Genomic DNA, 18025 nt, shown 5'->3' with positions numbered 1-18025 from the left:
TTTAAAAAAAATAAAAAATCTTTGAAAAGAACCCTTTTCTCCCTCTGTGGGTTTTACTTAGCAAGATATAATTCACTGCCAATAAGACTGTTTGGGCTAATCTGACTTAATGTAGGTATGAGCTGTTTATCTCTCCTCTCCTTCCCTCTCCTCTCCTCTAGCTAGATGGACACCGTCCAACCAGCAACATCTGTTTGCATATTATCAGGAGAGGTCACGTCGTACAACCTCTGATGCCGATTTTAGGCCACTCAGTGCACTCATGCATGCTTCCCTCTGGCACTTCAGTGTAACAGGAAAGGAGACTTCTTGTGAGCGTTTCCACTTTGAAGATTAACACTTCCCATTCGTAGAGACTGACTGGCTGTATGGACTATAATGTAGGCTGTTTTTGCCTCAATGGTGATGTCGTTAACTGCAAAAGGTGGAAAGTTATTTGACAACTGGGCAACTTCCCTTGTTTTTTGTCTGTTTTATGAAGATTGAAGTTTGTTTGATTAAAGTTGTGGTGAACTTCGTTGCCATATTTGCCAGAATTTATCGCTGACTGCCTCATAAGTAAATCAAGGTCATGAATAGTATAGAAAATGTATTACTCTATTCTCAGATTACAGCAAAATACAGTGAAAAAACAGTAATTTGTTTTTTTTTTTAATTCATGTATATTGTCTGGTTTAGGTTCCACTGTACGTCTGCCTCAGTGTTATTTTACTCCAGCAGCATTTCGAAGCCTCGAGTTTGGCATTTGAGCTGCCACCATGTTGGTTTTTGCCCATCTCCATCTTATTTTGAAGCGAGAGGGAGGAGCTTAGTAGATTTGAGACCATAAACTCCATAAACTGGGTCTGGTCTGGTCTTTTACGCCCAGAGGAGTCGCCTCCTCATGGTCTATAAGAAAGAATACAAGTGTAAGCACTATTCAGACCTGAGTGAAGGTTGCCCTGCTGCAGGAGCACGTAGGAGATGTGGAAGACAGAATACTATGCTCTGAAGACTAAGTAGCGACATTAGCATCCAGTCTGTTCAGTCTGCAGGAAAGCTTATATTCCAATGAAGTGTGCAGCCTCCTCGCTGTGCACTATTTTGTCATATTGGTTGCTAGCTGAGTCACTGCGGGCTTTAACAGTGGGGGGAGATCAGTGACTGACAGTAAACCAGCTGGTTGAAGTGGCATTCCCCTTTCTGCCCCAAACACACTATTAAACACTGTGCATGCTACACACACACACACACACAAAGTAAAAGTGAGCAGGCGTCTTCACCGTGCAATTTAGGCAAGGCACTGAGCCAGCCGTTACTCACTGGAGCTGTCCAGCAGTGGTGCTGGTAAAGGGAGTGCCTCTTCTCTGAAAAACCCCATGACATGAGAAGGGCGGTGCCTTAAAAGGGTTGTAGGAGTTCCTTCAGGACACAGAGGGAAGTTTGTTTGTAATGCAGGCTTAGCTCACAGCTTATCGTAAACCTGCCGGAACATTTTGCTGCATTTTCTGGTTGGAACCTGCTCTGTTAATTGTATGTGTTTGTGTTTGTGTGCTCTCAGCACAGGAATGTATCAGTGTCATGGATTTGCCAGCAGTCTAAATTGCACCCTCTGGTGTTATCAGCACAGCTGGTGTAGATGAATTTAGTCCGTCCCATCCAAAACACGATCCTTGTATGTAAATTGAAAAAGAGGGAAGTTGTCCCCTCGCTAAGTCCCACCCCTCAAACACAGACAGGTTTTTCCAGACTGGCTTTGTGGATTTAGAGCTAGTAGGATCTTGACGGAGTAGCAAAAAATATTTAAAAAAAATTAGGATGACATCCAGAAACTCACATCACAGGGAGAAAATCCCCAAGAGCCAATGAACCGATGTCTCACTCACATTCTTGTGTGATTAATGCCGAGGATAGAGTTGACCTTTTGGAGAAGTGTCCTGCGTTCTGCTCTGGATATTAATAACCTCTCCGTTTGGAGTCAAACATTATGATGTCAAACATTAGGGGTGATATTCACATTGTGAAGCAAGAAACTCATTGCCTTTTGAAGCTAAAGATGGTGTTTGGCCTCACAGTCAAACTGCATCAGTTTGAGGATTGTTGATCAATACCAGGGGGTCGAAAAGCAGGATTTTGCCCAGTGTGCTCTCTGTCTTTGGGTTGGGTTATTGACAGTTAATCCAAGGCTTCCTAACCGTTTACTGTCTTAAATAAATCTAAATCTTATGGCGCTGCAGCACCGCTGTCCGTTTGGACGCTGCACGTGTGCGGGCCACAGTAGTTGAGCGAGGTCGCTGCCGTAGGCGGTGTGGTCCAGCCGCTATTTTGTCACTTTTTATTGGCTGTCCCTGGAATCACCTTGTTTCTTTGGCTGTCCCTTCCCACTCACACAGCTGGAGTTCCTCGCTCAAACTTTGTGTGTGTGTGTGTGTGTGTGTGTGTGTGTGTGTGTGTGTGTGTGTGTGTGTGTGTGTGTGTGTGTGTGTGTGTGTGTGTGTGTGCGTGTGCGTGTGTGTGACAGAGAGGGATTGGGTGGAAGAGAAAGAGGGCATGCATAATTTAGGCTGCTAGGCTGAAGCGTGTCTGTGCCAACATGCAGAACTGGACCAGGATTTAGTCAGTTCTCCCTCTCTCCCTTTGTCCGCTCCCTTCGTCCTTGCAGCTGTCCTCTAGAAAAGCTTATTCGCTGGAATTTTCTTGATGTTTCCATTATGTTGAGGAAATAAATCTAATTATTATACAGGGTACGATTCAGCTTTTAAAAAGCGTCCCTCTCATTTTATCAAGAGCAACCTTGTGCTTTTGCTGAGTATCTGGTCGGGCTTTATACGTACTTACTGTATATATATTATATAGGTTCTTCACTTATAGCTCTAAATATGTGGAAAATTATTATTACTATTGCTGACTGCTTAATAAAGTTTTGAAAGGACCAGAGAGATCAGAGTGGAGGGGTATCAGGATAGAAGATTCTGCCCATATAACTAATTCAGCATTTGTAAAATTCCACCTCCTGTCTGCCAGAATGTCATCTGATGCACGTTGCATCCGAGCTGAATGGAGTTGGACTTCGGGAGCAAACGCAGGGTGGCAAACGCTGCTGTCGCTCGTGTAGCGGTCGAGGCGCTGTAGCTGCGTTCTTCCTCCGAGTGACGGCACGCCGGCGACTCGCTTGTCTGCTCATTACTGTCTGAGCTAGAGGGCAGCAGGAACTCTGCTTGCATTCTCAAACATTGAACACTCTAACTTGATTATGTCTGCACTTCATTCCTTCTGTGTGTGTGTGTGTGTGTGTGTGTGTGTGTGTGTGTGTGTGTGTGTGTGTGTGTGTGTGTGTGTGTGTGTGTGTGTGTGTGTGTGTGTGTGTGTGTGTGTGTGTGTGTGTGTGTGTGTGTGTGTGTGTGTGCGCAACAGAGAGGGGGAAATGACTGTTGATTAATGAATCATCTCTCTGCTTTTGTCTTCTCAGGACCCAGATTAACTTCACCGTGGCCATTGATTTCACAGCTTCCAATGGTGAGCCTCCCAGTAAACACAACCACACACACACACACACACACACACACACACACACGAAACCCACAAACTGCTCTGAATGCCAAGGAAGAGTGTTTATTTAAATATATGCAGATGGAAAAAAAACAAGTGTTTCCTAATAGCCCACTCCATCACACCTGGCAGTTAAAGCTGAGTGCAGTAACATGCTACGATGGCTGTGACGAAGGACAGTTTTATCCATCTACCCATCTAAGCAGGACAGCCGGGCGGGGGCCAATAGATGTTTGGTGCTGAGGGGTAATTGACGGGGTCTGGCTCTCACTAAAATCTCAATTTAGAATGATGGCTGGTAGAGTTCAGCAGTGTATTAAAACACAGCTGGGACAGTGAGTCAAAAAGCACTTTGTATTAATATTAAATTAAGGAAATTAGCAGCCCGTTTGGTTCCATTGGTGACGTAATGAATGTTTTTTGTTGTCATACAAACAGAACCACTAGACAACTGTGTTGTGGGTCGGCTGCTGTATTGAACCGCTGAACAACAAGTATTGGGAAAACATCATTTAGACGTTCAAGCGGCTTTTCAAACAGTGATATTGGTTTCCTTTTAAGCACCACAAAGCCCACACAGCTGCTGACAATTCATGTTTACAACACAGATGAGTAATTATTTACTTGGTTTGGTAAAATGATATCTATAAAAACTTCATTCTTGACTTATTATGATTTTGAAGTTTAATTGGGTCGAAAAGTTTCTTTTTTTCTTATTTTGACCAAAAATAAAATGTCACCAAAACCATTTTTTAGAAAAAAAGCATAACTTTGTGTCACGTTTTGATCCAAAGAGTAAGAGAAGAAACTTTGATTCTCCACACCGTAACCATGGCACCCTCGAGGTGAACCATCTCAGCAGATCTGAAGCTTAGTCATCGAGTACATTGTAGGTAAAGAAACATACGACCACACTTTTTCACAAACAGGTAATCCAGCCCAGCCCACGTCGCTCCACTACATGAGTCCCTACCAGCTGAATGCCTACGCAATGGCCCTGAAGGCAGTGGGAGAAATCATCCAGGACTACGACAGCGATAAGATGTTTCCCGCGCTGGGGTTCGGAGCCAAGCTACCGCCCGACGGACGGATCTCCCACGAGTTTGCCTTGGTACGGACATTGTTTTTATTATTGTGTTTTTGTTTCTCCTGGATGCATCTGAAACTCCTCTTCTCTCCTCTGTAGAATGGGAACCCTCAGAACCCGTACTGCACGGGTATCGATGGTGTGATGGAAGCCTACTACCAGAGTCTGAAGTCGGTCCAGCTCTACGGACCCACCAACTTCTCCCCCGTCATCAACCACGTGGCCAGGTAACACAGACAACACCCACCTTATTTGTTAGTTAATATAAAAAAAAAATGATTTGCACTTACCTCATCTTCCAGTAATTGGTTTATTTTCCCACACTCTTGTTTTACACTTGTGTATTTCCTATCACCGCTTATATAATGAAGTCAAATCAGTTGAGTATGCGTGAAAGAACAGCGTGTACATTTCACTTTGCGATAGACACTCCTCAGCGTGTGTTCTCGGGTTTTCTGTAATGGGCTCCGTGCAGCGAGTGTTGCCAGGTAGCTAACAAGAGTTTCCAAAGGAGACGGAAGAACTGAGGATGAGGACGGAGGAAAAAATGCCTGACAGCTGATTGCATGTTTGTTTGTGTCTCTGCAGAGAAAAAAGAACAAACTGCATGCAGCAGCAAAGCAAAAGAAACAAACCTGAGTTTTGAAATTAATTTTAAAAACCAGACATTAAGGAACTATTCATCCCCGTGTGTAATTAAAGAAAAGTACTCAAGTGAAGCCTCTCATCAGGTTACGTCACATATGGAGAACATCATTTACGCAAATCTTAATTGCATAGTTACACATGAGGAGGCACTCTGAAGGGAAATGGCTGGTAATTTCCATCAAAACCCCCTTAATGAACTTCCCTCTTTGTTTTGAGTTCACACCTCTCTCTAACAAGTTGTGTTTTTTTTTTTTGTGCGAATGCATCACACATTTCTTTGACTGTAATTGCATCCAAATCTTTGCTTTAATTGCCTTCACTGAGTCAGGCTAGCTCTTTCACCCTACTTCCACTCATTATGCTAAGCTAAGCTAACATTCCCTCTTCATATTTAACGAAGAGACATGAAAGCGGTGTCTTCTTCTGTTCTTTGGCCACGACTCGACAATATGCTAATTGTGTTTGACTTGAATGTCTAACTGGATAAGAAATTACTGCAACATGACTGGTTGGCGGAGGCGGTAATTCTACTGTATTCTGTCACATTTTTGTTTATGCCGATGTGTATTATCTACTGTTAATCACCGTTGCTGGTCCATGCAAATAAGAGAAAACAGCACAAAAATGTAGTATAAAATATTAACAAGCACAGGCTGTTTTTTTATCTGCTTGCCGACCTTTTCTCCTCTGTGTCTTTACTCCCACAAGTTGCTCCTCTTCCCACCACTCTGTAGAGTTCTGCTATGTTGTGATCATCTTCAGTGAGACACTTAAACATCAGTTATCAGCGGTGGGGGAGGGGACGGACACAGAGCGTTCCTCCCGGTGCAGAAAGGTGAAAGCTTAGCAGAAGCCGAGGCGACTGAAATAATCCCAGCGTGCACAAATATCAGCAACGGTCGGTTCACGAGTGAAAGGTCGCGCTTATGATCGCGGCAGAAATTGATAGCCGAGGATCTATGGAATCGACTTAAAGAGCGGCGTGCAGAGAGGAGTGCTTGCCAGATTAAGATCCTCCAGAGTGGGAGGTTAAGTGACATTTATTCAATGAAAAAGAAAAATGTTTTCCACTCGACTACTTAAAATGAGAACAAGCAGAGTTCTTTCATTGAAAGCTCAGGGAATGATGCTTAATATGCTCAAGTAATGAATCATCATGGCAAACATTAGACACGAGGTTGGTGGTGAAGTAATTACAAAGCTTTTGTGTGTTTTGTGTCCGTGTAGGTATGCAGCTTCAGTGAAGGATGGCTCCCAGTACTTTGTGCTCCTCATCATCACGGATGGCGTCATCTCAGACATGGCCCAGACCAAGGAGTCCATCGTCAACGTAAGTCCATCACCTGTTAACATCTGGCCCCCAAAACAAGAGGGAAAAAGCAAAAGTCTCCTCACTTCACTGTCTTTTAGTTGGAGAGGCTTTAAAGTCTTAAAGCAAGCAAATATACTGGGGTTGAAGCACCTGACGCTGTTGGGCGTCGACGGCATCGTTGAATACGATGTAGCAGGCGGTTCGTTTGTTTGCATGTTTGGTGTCATTTTGCACCTCATTCACGAGCAGTGGAGTGTCTCTTATCTCATCTTACAAATGAACAATAACGTGAAAAGATGGATGGGAAAAAAAAAAAAACATTAAAAACAAAGCAGACGCACAAATACAGTTAAAGCCGATCATGTTCTGCATGGAAACTGCATCAGTGTGCCTGCTTGTCTGTGCAGATATAACATTTTCTATATGAATTGGATGTTAAGGAAGGTATTATATTGCTTTTTTTCTTCTCTTTTGTTATTTTCCATTTTTATCACCCAAAAGAAAACTCATTCACCACGGGAGATATTCTCAGTGAACGTCTTAATTATGCAGCAGTGTGTAATAATATTCCATAATGCATGGATGCTCAAATATAAAAACACAAAATGTGTATGTATGCAAATGAGTAGAGCCGCCCTGGTTAGAAGTTATTACATTTGAGCAAAAATGTGTCTCTTAAAATCCTCCTTGGCGATGCTCGTCGGAGCAAGAAAATCTGTATTTGAATGAAAAGCTGGAAAACAGCTGTGCCAGTATTTCTCCAATACGGCTGTAAGGCAGCTGCCTATCAGCTTCTAGATGTATTGACTGCGGAATCACTACATATTGTAAGAACCCGAGAATGCAATCATATCAGATCCATTCGGGACAAAAGAGGGGTCCTTTAGATGTTTGGTATTGACACATATCTGCTCGTCTGTGCATAGCCATCCTTCCTCGCCGTGGCAGCATAAATATGATGCGACTGCGGAGCCTTTATCGTTATTTCTGAAGTGTTCGCCGTGCCAGCCTGTCGCTTTTGACAGCGTGTCATTCACCCTCCGTCCGTCCTCCCCCGTCACTGTCGAGTGGAAGCGCGCTCCGGAGGGAAAGCCGGAGCGCGCTGCAGAATGCCAAACAAAGTGGTGAAACGGCAGCCGTTCCCGTGAAGGCAGCGATCCATCTCTGAAGGAGGGGAGAGGTTGAGAGGAGCGAAATGTTGAGGAAGGAGGCGGCGGAGATGAGAGGGGGGAGGAAAAAAGAGAGCAGAGGGCAGAGGAGACGTAAAGAGAAGCTTTACCGAGGGGAGCGGGGAAATAAACGAGATGTGTTGATAAGATCATCTACTGCTCGGCGGCCTGAGGTCAACCCCATTACACAAAATGTGCCACACTCTTCAAATAGCCACTCTGTGACACTCACACACACGCGCCCACGCACTCAAACACATGTCATTTCTAAGCTGTCGGCGAGTCCGGGGCCGTGCTGTTGATTCTCTCGTCTCTCATATTATTCCTCGTGATGCCTCGACCCACGCAGCTGGAGAAAACACGCACGTTTACACGTACTCTACGTACGATACGACTCCGACACAATCTGGGGATGCTTTAGCATCTGTTGATGAGGATCACGGAGTTAGAACAAGCTACTAAGTTTAGTACTTTACGTAACTTAGAATAAGTCAACGTTGATTTTTCACGCGGGACACAAACAGCGGTCTCCTGGGTGAAAGTCCCGACGACAGACAGTATCTGAAATGTGACAAATGATGGTTGTTCCTGTCCCGCAGGCCTCCTGTCTGCCGATGTCGATCATCATCGTGGGGGTGGGGCCCGCCGAATTCGATGGTAAGTCGACAACAAATTGTAAAACTTCTTTTTCCGCTTTAGAAAGTGTAAAAACATAATGTGTATTTTCCTCCTCCTCCTCCTCAGCCATGGTGGAGTTGGACGGCGATGAAATCCGGATCTCATCCAGAGGACGATATGCCGAGAGGGACATTGTTCAGGTACACAATACTGCCTTTGTTTCAAACCGCTCCCCACTGCCGGCTTATTGTTCTCGTATGGAAAAAGGCTGATTGTTGTGACAGTAATCCAAAAAATGAAACCAGATCCAAGATTACAAATGAGCTCTGCCTCTTGGCCGCGTAGATCCTCCATCATCGCCGTCTCTCTGATTTGAACCCCAATGATTTGTTGTGTTATAATAAACATTAGCTGCCGGGAGGACTATTAACCCCGTGCTCCACCATTATCTGTGCAATGGTTATAGTTTGTCTTTGCGGGAAGACTTCCTGTCTTCAGGGTTGAGACGGAATTAACTGAACTAAACGCAAACTTGTTACTTAATTATGCAAAAGTATCAAAACCATCATGAACACACATCTGAACACTTTACAGAGGATTTATTTGGAAGGGTAGAAGTCACAACTCCACGGTGCACCAGATGGACACACACACACACACAGATAATGGCATGCTACCGGGTATCTGCGAAGACTCTCTGCCACGTCGCTGTAAATCTCATTAAAGTGGACGGTCAGAGACCCCGAGGTCGACTTGTCCACCAAGCTGCGAGATACGAGAGGCGATGAAATGTGAGAAATGACCCCCTTTTGTTTTGTGCTGTAAGACAATGACAAGAATCAGCGTTGGGATTCATGTCGTTCCCCGGCACGGCAGCGAAGAGAAGGAATGCAAACACTCTCAGAGTGAGCAGTTTGTTTGTTGTGACACCGCGGAGGCACATTTTACTTCACCGTGACCTTTATGCCGCCGCTGCCACATCTCGCTCCCTCACACCCTCCCTCAGCCCACGTAGGCGGAGGGAGGCGAGCTCGTTAGTCGGCTTTTTAACGAGCTGAAGAACAAACACACACACACACACACTATATGCAGAAATGACCTGGCGATGGTGTAAAACTAAGTTTCAGTACTGGAACATTACACCAGCTCTGCCTTCAGACTCTCATTACCAGTGGGCTAATAAGCCCCCAGTGTCGTGGCGAGGGTTACATTTGGCGGCGAGCACAAATTGGCCTCTCGTATGATGTTGTGATTGTAGGTGACAAACACTCACACACCTATCCTCATTTAGTCGAGCATCTCCGTCCGTGTAAGAGCACGTAACCTGTGGCCCGCGACTGAAAATGTGCCAGCAGGTGGATTTGCATCGTGGAGGAGGCGGCACTGCTGGACAACAACAACAACCTCCTTATAATGGAAATGTGTCTGTCCCCCAACGTCGGCAGAGAAATTGCTCTGATTGTTCAGCTGAAGCAAATCTGTGGAGGAGAAACAGCTGGTTCACCTGCAGGCCTACAGTTAGATCTGCTGGTTACCGTTGGCTGTAGTCTTCGTGGTGCATTCAAGTGCAACATTGTGCGTTGCCGCTAGTTCTTTCAACCAGATCTCCATGTTGCTATTGTGAAAAGGAAACCTGCATATTTTCAGCCCAATATTGGAATCCCAGTAATCCCAGACGTTTCCGGAGCTAACGAGGTCTTGGTATGTAGCTCGCTGGCTCGGCGCCCGTCACCTCTCTCTCTCTCTCTCCATCTTCAACCTCGAAGCTGTTCCAATTTCACACACCAGCAGCCCCAAATGGCGGCGGCGAGCTTTAATGCCTAATATTCTCAGTTAAAAAAAACAAAAAAACATCATATCAGTAATTTGCACATTCTCTGTATCCACATTTGGCTGCTCTTCTCAGTGACCCCGGGGATCAGATTGTTCCTCCAAGTGCTGTTTGGGAGAAAGTTTTGACATTTACCACCTGAAAATCTGCAGCGTCTTAATGAGGAGAGCAAGCAATAATGTTGCCGTTCTCAGGACCTCCTTCCACTTAAAGCAGCGAGCAACGCAACTTGAGACAAAGAGGACAAATTCTGTTTATTTTTTCATCCTTCACCCTCATTCCTCTGCTTTTAATCTTCTTTCTAACCAACTTTGTTTGCACCTCTCCTGTCAACGTAGCAATCTTTTTGAAACAATGAGTCTTTGATGGGACAGAAAAAAAGCAGGATTCTTATTTCCAGTTGACTTTGCAGCTGAAATGAGGAATCTCAGGTTGTAGTTATCTACTGAATCAAGACAATGTTGGGTTTAACTCGCCGCTCTTTCTTCCCTCTCAGTTCGTCCCGTTCAGGGACTACATCGACCGGACGGGGAACCACATCCTCAGCATGGCGCGGCTCGCCAAAGACGTCTTGGCTGAGATCCCCGACCAGTTCCTCTCCTACATGAGGACCCGCGGGATCAAGCCGGCGCCGGCGCCGCCTCCCTACACGCCGCCGGGACAACCCATCCAAACCCAGATATGAGGAGCCGATGGGGGGGAGAGTCAGGGGTCAGCTGAACTTGAAGCGCAGAGTACTTCCATTTCCCTAAAGCCGCTCTCCATGCCTTGTCGTCGTGGATCTCGTGGTCTTTCTCGTGTTCAGGAAGCTGCATGTCGTGCCAGGAGAGTGGCGCTTTGGAGGCCAGGAAAATCCAATGAGAGTCTGTTTACCTCCACTGTCAAGCATTCCTGTTACTGTCTGGAATTTCTTTTTTTCTTTTCTTTGGGGGGGACAGGCCTTTGAGAGAGTTCTTGGAGAGAAAAGGAGGAATGAAGGAGGAAATGAAGGACCGCTTTGGAACCGTTGTAAAGAGAATGTCTCCAGACAAAAACAAAGAAATCACCTGATCTTAAATGAAGTTTTCCTGTAAATAACTGGACATAAGTAACTTCTTTCTATCTCCGTCTCTCTCTCTCTTCTACTTCTCTACAACTCACTCATTGTTTACAGTTAACGCTAACAAGGATTTTTACTGTTGATACTTTTATATACACATAGTTTCAAGATGAAGCTTGTAATGCTCTCTCTCTCTCTCTCTCTCTCTCTCTCTCTCTCTCTCTCTCTCTCTCTCTCTCTCTCTCTCTCTCTCTCTCTCTCCTGGCATGTGTGTCAGGTAGCAGCAGTGCAGGTCCTGGTAGCCCTTCTGTACCGTACCGTGCCGTACCGTACCGTATTCTGGTGTTTGTATTAACCTTTTTGCATGAGTGTAGCCTCAGTCAAGTGCATGCGTATAGTGGCCCTGCACTACCTCTTCTCTCCATCCATCCATCTGTCTGTCTGTCTGGGGGGGGGGGGGTCTGCCTGTATCTCCATTTGTCACTTCACCCTGTCTGTCTGCACTGCTCTCAGGTCTGAGAAGTCTGTCCATCTATCTGTCTCTCTCTCTCCTTTCTTTAATGCCTCTGTCGACTCGCTGTGTTTCCATCCAGAAGCTGAATAGAAATCCTCTTTTTTATGCTCATCAGAACAGGGAAGGAATGTGATAAACCGCAAAGGAATTTCATTTTGGCTCAGTTTAGTTGACTTGACAGGCGTTATGTGTCGTTACATAACTGCTTTATCCTGCTTCCCGGAGATCTTAGGCACAATTTGTAATCATTTTGGTGATCCTTTATCAGGCCAGAGATTTAATTCATTCATTCAAATTTACTCTTGGTCATTTCTGCAGACGTTGCCTGAGGGAATTTCCCACAATTCATTGCATCATGATGTTAAGAGCAGGCATAAAGGCTTAAATTTACGAAGAAAACTTAACATAAAGGATTTAAGATGGAACATAATACCCATGAAATCAGAGGTTTCCTTACACACCTGGTTTACTCATCAACCATTTCTTTTCATTTAGCTGATTATAGTCGTTTTGACACAAACGACTTAATAGATAACGTTTCAGTCGGAGCATGGAAGACAGCCAATCAAACACAAAACCAACATTTGGACGTGACATGCTTTATTGTCATCAAGGTAATGATTTTACGCCATTTTGAGCGTTGCAGCCTCTCCCACCGTTAAGCAGCTGACATCAGACCCTGAGGGTTCAGGGTTTTAGGTCTTAAGAAGGAACATTTGGGCCTTGGGTTTAGTCTCAAAAAAGTATAGAACAATTGTTTGGAGATTTTTAGCATTTCAGGTTTTTGCATAGCTTTTATTTGACTTCTGAATGGAAGCATAGCGACTCTCTCTCTCTGTCTCTCTCTCTGTCTGTCTCTCTCTCTCTGTCTGTCTCTCTGTCTGTCTCTCCTCCTCCAAACTGCCTTGGCGATATGATGCCCACGTGCCCAGGGGTTTCGTCTCATCGTGTCGTCCACCACCACGTCCCCCGCCCCTGTTTAACGACAGCAGCTGCTCTCAAACGACAAAATAGCGTTTGAGCATAAAGAGCCCAGTGGTCAAAAATGCAGAGAAAAACACACTTTCCCTACGTTGGCTTTTTTGTTCCATTTTAATTTCCGGTGTGTACTTTTTTATTTGATTTTTTTTAAATTGCACCTTTAGCTTAGATTGAGCTTTTTCTATGTTTGTTTTTATGACGTGTATACTTCTGTGCCAATCGCGTGTAAAAGGAGGATTTGCCTGATTTTTTCCCTCCCGTTTCTAAATGACGTCTGACGAAGAAGGAGCCGCGTTTTTGTGACGAAAGATGTTGAATGTGAATGAAATGTGTCTGTGTTTTAAGACGACATTACGTTTAAAAAGTATCATGAAGGAACATTTTAAACATTTATCCGGGTCGTGAATGAAAGGACTTTTAAGCAGCGTTCAAATGATGGCACAAGCATTATCATTCTCTTTGTTTTGTATGAATCACTGTGGAGCTCACGATTCACCAGATCATCCGCCGACTTCAAACTAGAACACGTTTTAATGGAATCAGCAGCATTTACACACGCATCCAGTGTGTATCGATGTGTCTTTCATATACATGTGCTGCTAAGATCTCCTCATACTGTCATTTTGGCCTTTTTCAGGTGTTGCCGACAAGATTTCCCAGATTTCTTTTTGTGTAAAATGATCTTAGACGACAGACTTCAAGTATTCGACGTAGATGTGGCAGTGCCAGACATTGCCAGAACCTTTTTTTTTTATCTTAAGAGATGTTAAACGAGTGAATTTGCTACACTTTTCTACACTCGTTGTGTATTTCCAACTGTGAAATTTTTGCTCGTGACTCAAAGGTGTGAAAAAAAGACACCCGACGATGCAAAAGTGACTGACATTATCGAGGAAAAGGAAACATGCAACCCAGATGTCTTACAAACTCCACCACTGCAAATCTGATTATTAGATTTTCTACACAATTTGTTTTTGAATTTCTCACATTGTTTCCACGTCGAGTCGCTCGATAAATTCACCGTTGTTTTCTCACCAACCCCCACCTATCAGAGTGGACTAACTGTGTGTGTGTGTGTGTGTGTGTGTGTGTGTGTGTGTGTGTGTGTGTGTGTGTGTGTGTGTGTGTGTGTGTGTGTGTGTGTGTGTGTGTGTGTGTGTGTGTGTGTGTGTGTGTGTGTGTGTGTGTGTGTGTGTGTGTGTGTGAGAGAGAGCTTAGCTCACCCCCGTTGCGTTCAAAGCGTAGCCGGACACATGCAGGTCAAACCACGGAGCTCATTACTGCCTCAGCGGAAATACTGTAAGACTCAAATCCTGCAGACCTGCTAGAGGTCCAGCATGGCGGGGGGGCGGATGGGGGGGCGGAGGGGTTTAGTTCTGTATTCCACCATAAAAGCAAACCCTTTTTGCAGCGTCTAAACACTATAGTTTATGACATTATTATAGTTCTATGATAAGTAGCACAAGTCGAGTCAAACTGCAATGTCAGTTGCACAGCAATAACTGACTTAAGTTAGCAAACGTTAGCCACCGTACCCTTCACTTTAAAGATTACAAATTATAGTCGTAGACGACTTCCTTTTTTTTTATTTAACATTTTCCACGTGGCCAGATTCAACCACAGGACGCTGTTGTTACGCGGCGATCGTCCCGATAAAGACGACCCTGTCATCTGAATGCTAACTACCTCCTGTTTCGTGTCCCGTGTTCTCCAGCGAACCTGTCGGGTCGGCGAGGGTCACCTCTTATTCAATGATAGGATGTCCAACAGGACGGGACTCTGTATGGAAGCAAAGGAATGCTGTGAAAACCAGGGAATGGATTATTAATACGCAACTATAAAATTAAATCATTGCAGATTATTTACTGTACTCACTAATTTTTTTATATTTTATTGTGAATCTATCTGAATTTGTATGGTTTGGTCAAGTTGCTCAAAAGAAATTCAGTCAATTTGTATCAAAAAATATTCAAATCACGTAAAAAAAAAAAAAAATTTAAACAAATTGCTGTAATTTACAAAGGAAGCAATCGATCAAACTTAGGTTACATTTAGGTCACATGATCCAAAAAAGAAAAGTTTTATATGAGAGACTTGAAACTCGGAAATGTGAATTTTCTATCTGATGTTTTTAATTTTGTAAAAGAAAAAAAGAGTGAAGTCAAACCATATTAATTCAGATAGAAAAATATTTCAGAGATGAATTCAGTGATATTTAATTTTAAGTTTCTTCAGTTCCACAACGTATACTCTGCTGATATTTGTATTGTTGTTTTGGCCTTTCTTTGCTTCCATACACACACAAGCATACTCACATCATCGCCAGTCACTAGTGCCAGTTAGTTACTTTGTAGGCCTGTTTAGTGTGGACGGGTATTACATCATAATGTAACGGCTCACTTACTTTGCCAAACCCTGAGTGTGTGTGTGTGCGTTTGATATAAGTATACTTTCAGTGTGTGCGAGCGTGTGTGTGTGTGTGTTTATAAGAGTGTTTTAATAGACCATGTGAGGTGTAAACACACATAAGACCTTTGTTTACTAAAGCTATCCAAATAATATATCGTATGCTCGTCATATCTTCTGAACAACGTGCACTATGTCTGCATGTACAGTTTTACAAAGGATGCACCGGTTCCTTTTGTTCAAAACTGAGTGTTTTGAAATATTAAAAAAAAAAAAAAATATCTATATGAAAATTTACTGTACAAAAATGGCCTTAAAAACGTTCACTGATTTTCTTGGACTTGTGCGATGCCTTCTTCAGAGACTTGTTTCATTGACGGTGATCTATTTTGTGCCAGTGTTTCTATTGCTTTCTAGTGGATTTTCTTTGCACACGTTCAGTTATGGAAAATTATCTCTTTTTTTTTTGTGATTAATCAGAGAAAGCATGGCTGAAGTACTGATTGTCTGATAATACATATAATAGATGACTATTTCTGTATCGAACTATGGATTTTTAAATAAATATTCATATTTAACACAAACGTTTTTTCTTTCTTCTTGCTTATTGGGACTAATATGTGTTTTTTCTCCCACACTAAAAAAAAAACACTCAATGCACACAGGACTACGGGCTTTGAGCAAGGCACTAAACACTAAAACCATGTCATTTATTCAATCAATCCACAGAATGATTTCATCTGCAACTATTTCCTATAACACAACATTGAAAAATATGTTTTGACTGATGTTTAACGAGCCAGATAGTCTGCCGGGCGTTGATTAGGTTCATCATCAACACTCAATAACTCAGCAAGTTCTTCGAAAAGGTGCCGAGAGCCCCGATTTCCACGACGAAGCTGGTTCTCGTCAGCGTTTTAGGACGTTCTCGTTCCCACACCTGCCACTCAGAGGGGTTACAGGAGGTTCTACTGCAGCAGGGAATGTCTTCCTACTATCAGAGAGTTAATGAAGCATCAATTAATGCTGTCAGTCTTATCCAACTTATTTAAAAGTAACATACCAGTATTCAGCGTGGTTTAAAATGAATCAAGTCATTTTAGTCCATGAAGTCGGGAAGTTTACCAGCAAGTCTTGAGGCTTGTGAGATGATTTTACACAAAATCTAGTATATTTGTTCTGCATTTTTCTTCCAAATTACTATTTACTAGTACAGACATAGAATCCTGTGTAACGAGGGAAACTCAATTTTAATTTTTATTGATTTAAGGCCAAAAACTTGAGGACCCACTATCTTGGGTGGTTGTTTGTCACATGAATGGAAGCAATCAGAGACTTGTTGTCCTGTTTATGTTGCTATTTTGATGCACAAATGAATAAGAAAATTCACTTTCACTCGCTGATCACCGTTCCACGTGTCCGTATGAGACGTTAGACTCCAGGTACCATATGTCTGAAACTTCCTCCCACCGTGCATCTGTTTCTGGCTCGATCCGATAAACACACGACGAGCTGTTATTTAGACAACCGGCATGTTCTTTAGAGAGTCAACAACATACGAAGCCAATTATTACTGCTGGAGGAGAAACAGAGAGTTGAACAAAGAGTTGAAAAATAAAATCACACAGTTAAGTTTGAGGCTTTTAATCACGTTTTCAATTAACCGACGTTCACTTTTCAAGAGGAAAAAAAACACCAAAATGTAAAAGCAGAGATAGGAGAGGAATTTTCCAAACTGTTGACATTTGAAAATGGATTGCTTGTCATGTTTAAAACGAATAAAGATTAAAGATGGCTCATGTTGACGGGTGCAATCAAGTCCTGCTGCCCACTCAGGCCCCGACCAATCACAGCCGGCCCTCCAGTGGATTAGATGGATGTCATGCGTTGGCCCCGTCCACTTCCTCAGATACACTCCTGCATTTAGAGAGCGCACCGAATTGACTGATGAATTTCCCTTAACACAGATCCATATTTGCATATATTTGCAAAACAAATTGGCTTTGCCCCCCCGCCGCCGCCCTGCTAGAAATCAAGCCTGAAATTGGGCTTTGGGGGCCTGAAGTGAAGTGAAATTAGAGTTTAAATTAAGTTTTGTAGGTGTAAATAAAATAGCAGGACGCCGTATCGGATGGGATCTAATCTGTGAGGTTACCGGTGTCAGGTGTGTGTGTGTGTGTGTGTGTGATGTCCAAGGGAATTCAGATTTATTTTAGTCATGATGTTTTTCTCAAAACACAGAAGTTTTAAAAGGTAACATTAAATCCTTGTTTGTTGTTTTCATCATAAAGACTGAAGAGTGTGGAGTCGCGTCGTCAAGGAGATTCAACTCACCTGGTCTCATTCCTGCTGTACTGAAGTAAGTCACACGTTCTCCAGTCTTTCCTTTTATTCTTTCCTTTTAGTTTTAGGCCGAGCCTTTTTTCTTATTTACCTGATGAAGTCGCTGCTCATTTGCATGTCGTGTGACAGCTTTAAAACCCTCATATCTGGCTGTGAAATGAAACCAGCAGGACAGCAAGCATACGGGATGTATCCAACCATATAGTGTTGTTTTTGTGCACACAAAATACACACACATGCATCAAATCAGCTATGTGAAATAATAACCCACACTCACTTTGTGTGTTCATGCAGGTGAAAATACAAGTTAAAGGCTTTTATATGCAGATATGCTCATCCTGAATATATTCTTGTTACTCGTTACAAATTATAATTTAAAGTCACCGAAATCTATAAATAGCACCTCCAGCTATTGTCTGGTAGTACATTTAAAATACTATAATAAGATGAAGCAAAGGTGACTCGTGTCTTATTTTCCTTCCGCACCAACAGGAGAGCCTTCGCACGCCTCTAGTTGCTTTAAATAGATTCTTCTTCTTTTTTCTTTTG

The 18025-nt window shown here is 43.2% G+C and overlaps 1 protein-coding gene across 2 annotated transcripts in view; it reads left to right on the top strand.

The window, feature by feature from the left end:
• The window catches only part of LOC311032093 (copine-8), a 60290-nt gene extending 44573 nt beyond the window's left edge, over positions 1-15717 (top strand). For both annotated transcript variants that reach the window (XM_084038724.1, XM_084038725.1), the window contains exons 14-20: positions 3449-3495; positions 4458-4639; positions 4715-4842; positions 6491-6593; positions 8344-8401; positions 8489-8562; positions 10690-15717. In XM_084038724.1, coding sequence (XP_083894850.1) covers positions 3449-3495; positions 4458-4639; positions 4715-4842; positions 6491-6593; positions 8344-8401; positions 8489-8562; positions 10690-10878 — 781 coding nt within the window. In that variant the 3' untranslated portion in view covers positions 10879-15717. The remainder of the gene's footprint in view (positions 1-3448; positions 3496-4457; positions 4640-4714; positions 4843-6490; positions 6594-8343; positions 8402-8488; positions 8563-10689) is intronic.
• The last annotated feature ends 2308 nt before the right edge of the window (positions 15718-18025 follow it).

Source organism: Eutrigla gurnardus (genome assembly GCF_963514095.1).
Source record: "Eutrigla gurnardus genome assembly, chromosome: 21".
Lineage (NCBI taxonomy): Eukaryota > Metazoa > Chordata > Actinopteri > Perciformes > Triglidae > Eutrigla > Eutrigla gurnardus.
This window is presented reverse-complemented; position numbering and strand designations above follow the sequence as displayed.